Source organism: Mastigoproctus giganteus, chromosome 12, assembly GCF_048544385.1.
Source record: "Mastigoproctus giganteus isolate SK-2022 chromosome 12, ASM4854438v1, whole genome shotgun sequence".
Taxonomy (NCBI): domain Eukaryota; kingdom Metazoa; phylum Arthropoda; class Arachnida; order Uropygi; family Thelyphonidae; genus Mastigoproctus; species Mastigoproctus giganteus.
In genome coordinates, this window is record NC_143586.1 from 122,482,258 (window position 1) to 122,496,078 (window position 13,821).

Below are 13,821 nucleotides of genomic sequence, written 5' to 3' on the forward strand. Positions count from 1 at the left end.
GTTGCTCTTCGTGGACTAATGTTATTAGTGGAGTCCCATAGGGTTCGGTGTTGGGTCCACTGTTGTTTTGTATGTTTATCAATGATATTGAAGAAGGTATATCAGACTTAGTGTCGAAGTTTGCAGATAATACAAAGGTCGGCAGGGTTGTTAATGACAGTAATGGCAGAGTGCTACTGCAACAGGATCTAGATAATTTGGGCAAATGGGCTAAGAAGTGGCAACTGAAGTTTAACCTTGACAAATGCAAAGTACTGCATATGGATAGAAGTAACCCCAGAGAAACGTACCAACTGTGTGGTACTACACTTAAGGTGGTAGAAAATGAAAAAGACCTGGGAGTAATTGTGCAGTCAGATATGAAGTTTTCTGAGCAATGCAGACAGGCTGCCAGGGCAGGTCATGGGGTTTTGTCAAAGATATATAGGAATTTTGCTAGCAAGGAAAAGGAGGTGACTGTCCCTCTGTATAAGGCAATGGTCAGGCCACGCCTTGAGTACTGCGTACAGGTCTGGAGGCTTCATTTTAGGAAGGATGTAGATTTACTTGAGCGTATACAGAGAAGGGCAACAAGATTGGTGAGGGGAATGAAGGAATCCTCTTACCAAGAGAGGCTTAAGTTCTGCAAATTGCAGTGGTTGGAGACTAGGCACCTGCGTGGTGATCTGACTGAGGTGTATAAGGCCTTGAATGGGTTGAGCATGCTGAATTCTGATGGGATCCTTCCACTTGTTCAGATTACAAACCTAAGGGGGCATAAATTCAAATTAAGAAAAGACAGATGTAGAATAGATGTGCGCAAATTTGCCTTTAGCCAGCAGGTGGTTATTTGCTGGAACAAACTTCCATCTTTCGTTGTGGAAGTTGATAGGTTGAATAAATTTAAGGAGGAACTGCACAGGCATTTCGAGGGAATGGTGAGGTTTTTTTTTTTTTTTTTTTTGGCTGATGCTGCATAAGCTCATACACTTGCTTTCTTGCATCACATGCCACTACTATGATTTTTATTTAACCCTCTCCCCCCCCCCCCAAAAAAAACCAAACAACTCATTAATGGGACAAAATGTTTCCATAAAGTACTGAAAGATAAAACAAATGCAATCGAGGAACTTTAAAAAGTAAAAAAAGAATAAAAAAGGGTTCTGAAGATGCTTTCTGATAATTATCATCATCATCAGCCATTTTCAATCCACTGCAGGATGAAGGCCTCTCCTGTAACTTTTCAGTTCCTTCTGTTTTGTGCAATGGCCATCCATTTACTACCCACAAACTCATGAATTTCATCTGTCCATCTCCTTCATTGCCTTCCAGGTTTTCTTCTAGCTCCTCTTGTGTACCATTCTGTTATTTTCTTAGTCCATCTGTCATCATGTCTTCAAGCTATATGTCCTGCCCAAGACCATTTTAGTTCTTTAGTTTTGATAAAAATGTTCTTGAGTTTGCTGCCTAATCCATGTGTTTCTCTTCTTATCTAACAGTCTGATTCCCAATATAATTTGTTCCATTCTTCACTGTGTAGTTCTCAGCTTTTCTTCCATTCTTTTGGTGAGTGCCAAGTTTTACTTCCATAAATCATGGTGGGAGTATACACTGGTTCATTATTTTATGTTACAGACAAATTGGGATATTGCTCCTCAGTATGCGACTATATTTTCTGAATGCTATCCATCCAAAATTTATTCTTCTCTTGACTTCCGGCCATTTATCATTATTACAGCTAATTGACTTGTCCGAGATAAGTATATGACTCCACATTTTCAATTACTGCAACTTCAAATCATTATATCTCTTTCTGTGGCATACTTGTTCATCATTACTTTTGTTTTAGCCATATTCATCTTTAGTCCAAAATTCTTACTAACTCTGCATAAATGACTAAGATTTTCCTCTAATTCTTTGGGATCATGGCTTATGACCACAATGTCATCTGCAAATCGTAAATGGTTTAGGTACTCTCCATTCCCATTGACTCCTTTCTGCGACCAGTCTAATCTTCTGAAAGCAAGGGCAGCTGGAAACAACTTTAATATTGTGTCTCCTTATCGAACTCCTTTCTCAATTTTAAATTTGCTACTGTCTTTGTCTAGTCTAATAAAGGAGGTAGCGTTCTCATATATTTTCTTCAAAATCATAATATATGGAGTATCTATGCATTGTCTTTCCAGGGCCTGAAACATTGCCTTATGCTGTATGGAGTCAAATGCCTTTTCATAATCCACAAATGTTAGGCATAATGGTATTTTATATTCATTTGCTTTCTCCATTAGCTGTGATATTACGTGAAGGTGATCCATAGTTGAGAATCATGTCCTAAAGCCAGCTTGCTCTTTCGGTTGATTCTCATCAAGTATTCTTTCTAATCTGTTAGTAATCACCCTTGGGAACAACTTGTAAATTTGGGATAACAAGCTAATTGTCCTATAATTTACAATTTCTGATTTATCTCCTTTCTCATGCAGCAAGACTATGATTGCATTATTCCACTCCTTAGGCATCGCACCTTTTCTATTGCATTTTGTGAAGAGCCTCCTCAGTTTTTGTGTCATGGCTCTTCCTCCCAATTTTAACAACTCTACAGTAACTTCATCTTCGCTGGGGCTTTCTGATTTTTCATTTTCTTCAATGCATATTCTACCTCATCAGGAAGGATATCGGGTATGTTGTACGTGTTATTAATTTGCGATCCATCTTCCCCACTGCTGGCATCATTCCCTTGCTCCTTGTATAATTCTCTATAGTAGTCTTCTGAATTATGCCTTCTCTGCTATTTATAAGTATACCATCGGTATTCTTCAGTTTCAGTATCATTTGTCTTTCTGTATTACTGCTCATGGCTGCTGATTTAAGTCATTTGTTTTCCCTTAATGCTTCTTTTACTTTTTTTGTGTTAAATCTTCTTATGTCCTCTCTGAGTCTCTTTCTAATGGCTTTGCATAACTCAGTATACTCAGTTTTCTCCTTGCAGTGTTTATCTTGCTCTTCATTTGTCGTCTTCGGTTCATCATGACAAGTGTTCCTTGACTAATTTTTTCTTCTTTGAGTTTATTTTTAATTATAGGTTTCTTGGGCTTTATCACTTTTACAAAGTTGTAATATTCCTCATCGATATCTTGGTCCTGAGCAGTCTGCAGACGCTAAACTTGTTCTTAAGTTCCAGTACATACTGCTTTTTTTTCTCCTCTTCTGTCATCCCAAAGACCTTATTAGTTACTCGAGTCAGTTTTTTACTTTCTTTTCTTACTTTTCTTTTATATAAAGTGTGCATCTTACCATTCTGTGATCACTTCCAACATTTACCTTATTCATTACGGTAACATCATTCACAATATATCTTCTGTTAGTGAGGATGAAATTGATTTCATTAGTTGTTAATACATTCCACGTCCACTTTCTGTTCAACCTTTTCTTGAAAAAAAGTGTTCATTACTGACAATCCTCGAGATTCAGCAAATTCCACCTCTTTCATTTCTTTTATCAATTCAAAAATTTCCTATAGTTCCCCTTTCTGCACTGTTTTGTCTCTTTCCAACCTTAGCACTGAAGTCACCCATAATGATAGTGTAGTGGGTTTTCTGCTCATCTAGAAGAATCTCAATTTCTGTGTACATTTCTTCAACCTCTTCATCATCAAGGCTTGATGTTGGTGCATAAATCATTATAACCTTTAACTTGTACCTCTTAGAAATCCTGAGTAGTATTCTTGACACCCTTGGCGATGTACTTTTGAATTCCAAAATGTGTTTTTTATATCTTTATGGACCAGAAAGCCAACTCCACCTTCACTCCTTTCACTGTTTCCATTTGTGTACAGCATATTTCCACTTGATAAACTTATAAGTGATTCATTTCATCTTCTTGTTTCAGCCAAACCGATGATATTCGGTATCATCCTGACAGTTATATAACTGATGGGAAAAAAAAAAAAATGTGAGTAGCTGAGATCATTATCTTAAAAAATTACAATTATCTGTATATATTATATTTATTTAAATAAAAATACAGTCCTGAAACTTTTCAATTCAACTTGTATTATATAACGCCTATAAAGTATTCATTTTATTTTGAGGGTTGCTATTCCCCAGGTGTAAGACCTTGCATTTTGATGCATTAAAACATAGCTGCCACTTTTCTGACCATTCTTGAAGCCTGTTCAAATCATCCTGAAGGAGTGCTGGCACTGGTCATTAATGACTCTGCTAATCTTTGACTTCTGCAAATTTTAATATCATGCTCTTTACCCTTTGTTACTGTTTTTTATGAAAATCAGAAACAACAGTGGTCCAACAGTAGTCAAAGTCCCCTTGGGGAACTCCACTTATGATTTCACACCGATCTGAAGGGCATCCATTGATCACAACCTTCTGTCACCCTGAAATCCATGTTAGAATCTTTCCAACAATCTCAACATGTTCCAGCTTATACAGTAACCTCTCATGAGAGACTAAGTAAAATGCTTTGCTAAAATCCAAATAAAATTTGGATTTGCTAAAATTCCTACATGCATATCGAAATAGCTTACTAGGTTAGTTAAACATCTAATCTCAATGATGTCCATTTCCACTTGCAGTCTGCCAAACCCCATGTACTTTTTCTGACAGAATCTCAGTTATCGGTTGATTAAAGTACTGCTCATCTCAGATGCCCAAATTATTCGCTGTATGATTCCTTTCACCTCAAAGGTGGTACTTGTGCATATGTCCGTTCTGATATTCTCTGTCAGAGACTTGGCAATTTGGAATCTCCTCTCTTTGATCTTCTCTGGCTTAAAATCTCTCTACCTCATTGTGTCAAATTCATCTGTTGTCTCTACCATTCTCCCAAATCCACTAATCACTTGGAGCTCTTTGACTTCCGCTCTTTGCAACTTGACTTTCTCCAGTTAAACTTTCCTAACAGTGAGGTAATTTCCCTTGGTGATTTTAATGTTCACAACTCAAGCTGGTTTCCGTTTTCTAGTCACACCGACCCAGCAGGTCGAGATCCTGAGGCTTTTGCAATTATTAATGACTTAGCACAGATTGTTCATTTACCTACAAGAATACTGGACAATCCTAATCACACAGCCAATACGCTTGATCTTTTTCCTCACAAACAACCCTTCTAAGTAAAAGGTCGAAGTGAGAGGTGCTTTAGGCACTTCAGATCACATCTTGGTGATTGTCTCTTCTCCAATGGAACCTTTATCTCATAGCTATTCCCAACCTCGTGTTGTTTGGCATTACAAAAATGCAAAATGGGATAACCTGAGAGACTTCTTTTCTTCTTTTCCATGGTCGGATTACTGTTTCAAAACTTCTGTTGTCAACGTTTGCTCAGATCGTGTCAGTGACATTATTCTTGCAGTAATGGAATCCTTTATCCCACACTCCACTTTAAAATCTCGTCCTTTATCTAAACCTTGGTTTTCCAATAAATGTGCTAAGGCTGTTCAAGAGAAGAATGTTGCATATCGTAATTAGCTTGTTTCTAATTCTTCAGTTTCGTTTTCTGCCTACACCAAAGCTCGCAACAATTGTAAAGCAGTTATTAATCAGTCCAAACTAGAGTTTTAAAAGGCCAAGAGTAGAAAACTTGCTTCTTGCCCTAATGGTAGCTGAGCATTCTGGTCTCTTGCCAAAGCTATTGGTCGCAACTTGTGCCCATCTCTGCTCCCACCTCTGTCCAAACCAAATGGTTCTTTTGTCACTTCAGCCAAGGATAAAGCTGATCTGCTAGCATCCCATTTTTCTTCCAGCTCACGTATTAATGATCTTGGTAAAACACCTCCCACCATTCCCAACACGCTCCATTCAATGCCTCCTGTGATCTTCCGTCAAAAGGATATCAAAAGGATTTTGTTGAATCTTGATGCTAAGAAAGCTCCAGGTCCTGATGGTATTTCTCCACTTGTTCTCAAAACCTGTGCTCCTGAACTTACTCCTATTCTTTGCCGCCTTTTTTCACTTTCTTATTCCAAAGGTGTTTTTCCTTCTGCTTGGAAATTTGCTCATATCCAGCCAGTTCCTAAAAAGGTGACAAATCCCTCCCATCCAATTATCGTCCCATTGCAATTACTTCTACTCTTTCTAAAGTAATGGAGGATTCAATTAACCACCAACTCTTAAACTACCTAGAAACCTTCCGTCTAATCAACGATCGCTAGTATGGATTCCGTCAGTGTCGATCCACTAGTGATATTCTGGCTTATGTTACCCATTTATGCACTAATTCAATGGAAAGGTTGTGTGAAACACAAGTAGTTGCTCTTGACATCTCAAAGGCTTTTGATCGTGTTTGGCATAAAGGTCTTCTAAACAAGCTTCCATCTTATGGTTTGCCAACTGTTTTTAGTAATTGGTTATCCAGTTTTCTCTTTGATCGCTCACTGAGGGTGATGGTATTTGGCTCTCTGTCTTCAAACTTCTCCACTAATGCCGGTGTCCCCCAAGGTTCAGTTCTTTCCCCCCACTCTTTTCCTCTTGTATATTAATGACCTTCTTCCGTTGACTGGAAATCCAATCCATAGTTTTGCCGATGATAGCACATTGCATTCCACTTTTCATTTTGAGAAACCTTGTCCTGCTCAATCAGCTTTAACTTCTCGAAAATCTGCTACCAATTCCTTAAATGCCGATCTTCAGGTAATTCTCCAGTGGGGCAAAGACAACTTAGTTGATTTCAACCCTTCTAAAACTCAGTCTTGTCTTATATCTCGCAAAAAGGATTCTTCTGCTCCTATGCTTATCTTTAGTGACACTCCGATTTCTAGGCAAAATGATATATCTCTTTTGGGGATTACCCTGACTTCTAATCTCTCTTGGCACAAGCACATTACAAATATTGCTTCCTCTGCATCTAAAAAACTTGGTTTTCTCTTTCGCTCTTGGCGTTACTTTTCTTCCAAACAGCTGCTCACTCTGTATAAATCGCAAATCTGCCCTGCCATGGAATATTGTTCCCACATCTGGGGTGGTGTCCCCAAAACCTCTCTCAGGCTTCTTGATTCCATTCAGAAGAGGGCAGTTAGGTTAATTAATGATTCATCTCTAACAGAGTCTCTCCACTCGCAAACCCACAGAACCAACTTTTCATCTTCCTCATTTATTCATTTCAACTTCTGTAGATTGTAATTTTCTGAAAATTACAATCTACAGAAGTTCAAGTCCAATGTCAACAAATATCTTCTTTTGTCTTCTCAACCTCCAACCCAAGCACGGTCCTAAGTACTATAGGTTCCAATACCTCTTGTGTTTGGGGTTCACATAAAAAAAAAAAAAAAACATGACTTTTCTTTAAAAAACCATGTTGTAGTTTTGTTATGGGAAAATTGCTTTTCTGAAGGACACCTTTAACTAGAATGCACTCTTAATCATAGCTTCTAAGACTTTCCCTACTATTGAAGATAGACTAAACAGTCTGTGGTTACCGACTGTTCTAAGTTCACTCTTAGAATCACCTTTATGTAATGGTCATATTGGTCATATGGTGGCATGTCTCCAGTCCAAAGATGCTCTCATAATTAATCTCACTGGCTGAATACTTTCTCTGGCCATCTTCCTCAAAATTACTGTGTACTTAATGCTCAAGTTTCTTCAATAAAGAGTCATAGTAACTTCGAAAACACTAACTTCAGATGGCTCAAACTCACTTCCACAGTCTCTCTTCAGAATGCTGCGTCTTTCATCAGTAAAGACCAATGCAAAGTGCCTGTTCAATTCATCAGCTGGATTATTATTATTATTAGCCATATGGTGCAAGGAAACCTTAGACTTATGCTGCACCAACCAAAAAAAAATTGAGTTACACTGAGAGAGAGAGAGAGATGGCAGTAGAAGGAAGTCACCAAGAAAGAGAAGAATGATGATATCCAGCTAAGGACCATGGGTGTGCCAAGCCCATACTCACCAGATGCGAGCCCCTGGGGGCTATTATTTAAGACTTCCTCATAGCTAGAACATAAGAGTCCTATCTAATTTGTTTTTTCCTCTTTGTATTCACATAAATGAAAAATTCCTTGTGCCCATTCTTTGTTCTCTGTAATTTGGTTCCTGGATCCTGTAATTTAAGCCCTGTGATGTCATCTATTTGTGAGTAATGACAAGGTCAGAGAATATTCTCACTCCTAGTATTTTCTGTAACATGCTGGTAAAAATAATAATCATCTAGTTTAAGCAAAAATTTTGTTCCCCATGGTGAGTGTCTCTTCCGCTTATTCCAATCAGTTAGGGGCAGATTGAAGTCAGCCATAATAAAACATTCAACCCTTCCATCTGCATGTAGAGACTCTCATTATACTCTTCATAATCTTCTGGTCTGTAGATTACTCCCACTCTCATACATTTGCTGCTTCTAAATAACTCACACTACATACACAGATTCTATGCTGGCAAGACAACTTCTCGCTCAGCAAAAGCTCTTTTCATGCACAGGCTGCTTAAGAAGCATCAGCCCACCACCCATCCTATCTTCCATATCTTTCCTACATACATTATACATACCATAATGGAACTCATCATCCCTAACTTCTAGGTGGAACCATATTCTAACAGAAATACTGTTAGGCCTGCCTATTATGTCAGCATTAGTTGTCCTTACCAGGAGTTTGATTTCAGCCATTTTATTGACAATGCTCCTGACATTGGTGTAGACATAGTTAAGACTAAGTATTCTTTTATGGTTTACTACCTGATATACCCCTTGAAGTTATTTAGACTTTTTTCGCTAGCTTCATCTTCCCACTCATTTGAAACGTTGCAACCCTCAGAACATCTTGCCAACATCAGCTGTTGTGGCAATAAACAAGAATTTTTGAGGTGAGTGCAAGCATTACTTTGACAAATATTCACTCCTCCTCCAAAGATTCCCTTGCCCCTAGAGCCTTACTGATGATTTGGTTTTTAATGGCACATTGAACTAGAGCTTGCAGATTCCCCCCGAGTCTTGAATTAATCCACAAGGCTTTCAGCATATAATCCCATTTATATCTGGGCAGAATAGCAGACACATAAACACTCTGACCTAACTGATAGTTTTTTAGCATGGTCCAACAAATGGTAAGGTCCTGTTCATTTATTATCACTGGTCCCCCACATGAATAATAAAGCTCTCTTTACCCCCACCCCCTTGAAATCTGACAAATATGTCCCAGTTTTAGTCCATCTATCTTTATTACAAAAAATGTTACTCATTTCCCTGACAACAGAGTCTTCCAATAAAACAATCTACTTCAATCAGAGCAGTATGCACTTGACTTTTTTTTTTTTCCCCTTTTGGACCTGAATCAGGGATGCATCACTTGGCAGGCACCCATTTGTTCAGTGACTCTGATTCTTCTTGTAATGCACCAAGTTCTAATTTGAGATTGGTATACTCCTTACAACAGGTGAAAAGAAAAGAATCGTCAGTTGAGATTGGTTGTCTACTAGACCAACCCTATTTCCATATGCAATTTTAATACTTAGTACTAATAATAACCAATGGATCATACCTTGAACCTGTTTGCTGCTCTCATCATCGCTATCACTGTACTGGGATAATCCACGAAGTGGAATTCTGTTAGTAGTTGCTAAAAAATATTTATAATCTTCATAAAACTTTTCATATTAATAAAACAAAAAAAAAAAATTTAAAAGAGATATAAAAGAATTATAACTATTCACTTTCTAAGACAATCATCTGATCAGAATGTTTGATGAAACATAGCTCTCAACAATGAAAATACTGGACACAACTCTAATAAACTCAGTAAAAATCCATTATAAAAAAGTACCACTTCTAGTAAGAAGTCCACAGCATAAGTGCTAATGAATGTATCATCAATTTAATAATGCTAACAATGGGAAAAAAAAAAAAAAAAAAAAAAAAGCATTAGTAATATACGAGGACTAAAAGGAAACTGATGAGCTTAAGTGCACTTATGGCAAGAAAAGTGAACCTCAGATGTACAAATGATCTAAATGTAAACATTTTGAAGTCAGTCACAAAGTATGCTTCTGTATATACACTGGTGTTCAAAGAAAGTGCATCAAGCCTTAAAATTTAGTTGTCATCCAAATAACATAAATATATGGCAATATATCTTAGTGATTGAATTAGATAAGATTTACAGACATAGGTGATGATGTAATATTGCATCAGCACACTGCAAGAGTGACAGTCATTCCTTGCTTGTGTCAGGATGGAGAGTTACGTGCAGTTGACGCCACGAAGAAAGAGTGCTAATGTTGCTTTACAAGAGGAAGGATGTTCTTCCCATCATATTGCTTATAGAGTGTCTTGTAATCAGTCGACAGTGAGTAGATTTCTTACCAAACTCAAGAATACTGGTTCTGCTGATAGGAAAAAAGGAACCGGACGCAAACAAGTGTCTACGCCAAAACAGGAACCGAACACAAACGAGTCTCTACAGTGCATTTTGAAGAACTTATGGCTTAAAAACTGGTAGCAGTAAGTGAAGTAACAGTCAGAAGATGCCTCTTCAAAAATGGACTTGTAGCCCTTGTCCTAAGAAGAAGCCCCTCCTCACACAAAATATGAAAAAGGTCAGATTAATTTGGTGTAAGGAGCATGTCAAATAAACCCACGAGCAGTGGGAGTCAGTTATTTTCTCGGATGAGAAAAAATTCAATCTGCATGGCTCTGACGGGAGACAAACAATTCGCTGTAGACGTGGTGAAGAATACCACCCAGACTGTATGGTGTCTACAGTGAAATTCCCTACCAGCCAAATGATATAGGTGTGCATTTCGGATCACAGAGTAGGTCACCTGCAGTTTATAAAAGGTTCCGTAAATGCCAATGGATACCTGGCTATATGGGAAGGCAAATAGCTGCCAACCATTAGTCCATTTCAACCTGTCAAGTAACTGCATCTTTCAGGACGACTCTGCTCCTTGTCATTGGGCGAAAAGTGTAAGTAGGAACTGCTGTAGTTACTTTAGCTTCATTTCTAGAGGTTTGACAGTAATGTGCTTACCTTTGTTACAGATGAAAAAAATGGCTGGAAGAACAGTCCATTACAATTCTTAGCTGGTCAGGAAACACCCTGGACCTGAATCCTATAGAGAACTGTTGGCATCGTGTAGAATCTGAAGTTGCCAGAAAGATATCAAAGACCCTTCGTGAACTTCAGAAAGCCATAATTCGTGTTTGGAACCACGAACGATCAGTTGATTATCTTCAGAAATTGATCTTGTCAATGCCTCAATGGTGTGCTGCTGTCATCAGGGCCAGAGGCAGTTCAACTAAATATTAGTTTGCATCTGGTGAACTTTTCATTTTGTTTTCCATTTAAAATGATAAACTGAAATAAATTGAGGGCTTCTGATAACATTTCAGCCATAATTGACGTGTTGTATAAAGGTTGGAAAAGCTCATTTTGGAATATTTTGAGAGCACCTGTCAAATATTACTTAGCTTTGCCTTAACTATTAATAAATATCTTTTGTTTATATTTCTATTTGTGATGCTAGTCATTAATGTAACATAACATTGAGGAGTAGTACAAAATTACTACTCCTCATACCTCCTATTTTTTGACTCAGAAAATTTAATTTCTACAACTATGCCTTTTACATCAATTAATCCTCAATCATTAATAAACACACTTATTTTTCCACAAAGTCACCATTATTTTCTATGCACTTCTGCCATCTCTGAGTCAGATGCTTTATTCCAATCCTTTAAGTCCTTACTCTTGCTCAGGAGGGCTTCGCAAACAATGTGCTTGGGCTGGTTGTCGTCAGCAAAATGGGTTCCATGGAGTGCATCCTTCAGCAGGCTGAAGAGGTGACAGTTGGAAGACAAAATCTGGTCTATGAGAGGGGGTGAGGAAGAACAGTGCACCCCAGTTTTGCAATGGCTTCCATTATGCGCAGACTGGTGTGGGGTCGTGCATTGTCATGGAGAACCACCTCATTAAGGTTTTTGTCCAGTTGAACTCTATGGATGCAGGCTTTCAACATTTTCAGCATTTCCACATATCTGAGTTGATCGCGGTGCCACACTCCAAAGTCCATAAGCAAGATCCCCTCTTTGTCCCAAAACACTGTCGTCATGCACTAACTGGCTGAAGAAAACACATTTACTCAGGACTGTCTCTGCCATTTTCTGGGCCACTGATGTATGAACTTATTCTGTATGAAGCCCTGATTAGATACCATTTAGATATAATACTACTCCTATTATATAATACAGTACATAAATAGTACTATGTACTATAAAATATAAGAGATTTAACTCGTACCTTTTTATAGGAAGTTCTTCGGCCCGACACTCGCATCAAATTAATCCAATTAATACATTATATGAAATTAAATTTATGACACGATATTATGGTTTAAAATTGTTAATATATATATATATATATATATATACACAGGTTACTTAAAAATAATCCTGTATTCAATTTCCATAATCTACTCACTACTAAAAGGAAGAGCAAAGTGAAGTAAATGTACATAAACCCACTACAAACCAAACCCCCCCCCCCAGCAATAACGGACAGGAAATTGAAGACAATTGTCAAATTTTCTAAATTTTTAGTCTATAATATTTTAGAAAATTTGACAATTGTCTTCAATTTCCTGTCCGTTATTGCTGGGGGATTTAGTTTGTAGTGGATTGATGTACATTTACTTTGCTTTGCTCTTCCTTTTAGCAGTGAGTAGATTATGGAAATTGAATACAGGATTATTTTTAAGTAACCCGTATATATATTCCATAGCCGAGCGGTCAGGAGCGGGAGTGCAGTAGCACACGCTCTGAGTAGACTGGGGTTCAAGCCCCTGACTGCTAAATACGGTCGATCTGCCAACAAACACTGGACCAGCATGGCAGATTATGGTCCATTTTCCTCAGCATGAATTGTTGAGGAGGCTTCCATCCTGCAGTGGGTTGATAATGGCTGCAGTTTGCCCTTTTTTTTTTTTTTATATATATATTAACAACTTTAAACCATAATATCGTGTCATAAATTTAGTTTCATATAATGTATTAATTTGATGCGAGTGTCAGGCCGAAGAACTTCCTATAAAAAGGTATGAGTTAAATCTCTTATATTTTTCAAATAGTATCAAAGTAGGAAGGATTGAGCTGTACTGCTCTTATTTATTTTGATAATACTATTTCAGCACAATGCCCTCAGTCAGAATTGCTTTTTATATATACCAGGAGAGGTACAAAAGTAATGCTTCCTATTCTTTCCTACAACTCTGCCTTTTACAGCAATTAATCCTCAATCATTAATAAACACAGTTATTTTTCTACAAAGTCACCATCATTTTCTATGCACTTCCACCATCTCTGAGTCAAATGCTGTATTCTATTCCAATCCTGTAAAAGGTCCTTACTCTTGCTCTGGAGGGCTTTATGAACACTGTGCTTGAGCTGGTTGTTGTCCACAAAATGGGTTCCACTGAGTGCATCCATCAGTGGGCTGAAGAAGTGATAGTCGGAAGGTGCAAGATTTGGGCTATGAGAAGGGATGATGAAGAACAGTGCGTTCCAGTTTTGCAATGGCCTCCATCATGCGCAGACTGGTGTGAGGTCATGCATTGTTGTGCAGAAGAATCTCATTAAAATTTTTGTCCGGTCAAATTCTACGGATGCGGGCTTTCAACTATTTCAACCTTTCCACATAGTGATCTGAGATAATTGCTGTGCCATGCTTCAAGAAGTCCACAAGCAAGACCCCATCTTTGTCCCAAAACACTGTCGCCATGACTTTACCGACAGAAGGCTGTCTTTTGAACTACTTCTTGCACAGTGAATTTTGATGGCCACTCCATCGACTGTCTCTTCATTTCAGTCATAATAGTAGACCCAGGTTTCATCACCTGTGAC

General features: G+C 38.0%; 1 protein-coding gene across 1 annotated transcript in view; it reads right to left on the reverse strand.

The window, feature by feature from the left end:
• Window positions 1-13,821, reverse strand: part of LOC150077384 (uncharacterized) — a 389,065-nt gene that overhangs the window by 336,949 nt on the left and 38,295 nt on the right. Inside the window, exon 3 of the mRNA XM_090385883.1 lies at window positions 9,467-9,544. Coding sequence (XP_090242009.1) covers window positions 9,467-9,544 — 78 coding nt within the window. The remainder of the gene's footprint in view (window positions 1-9,466; window positions 9,545-13,821) is intronic.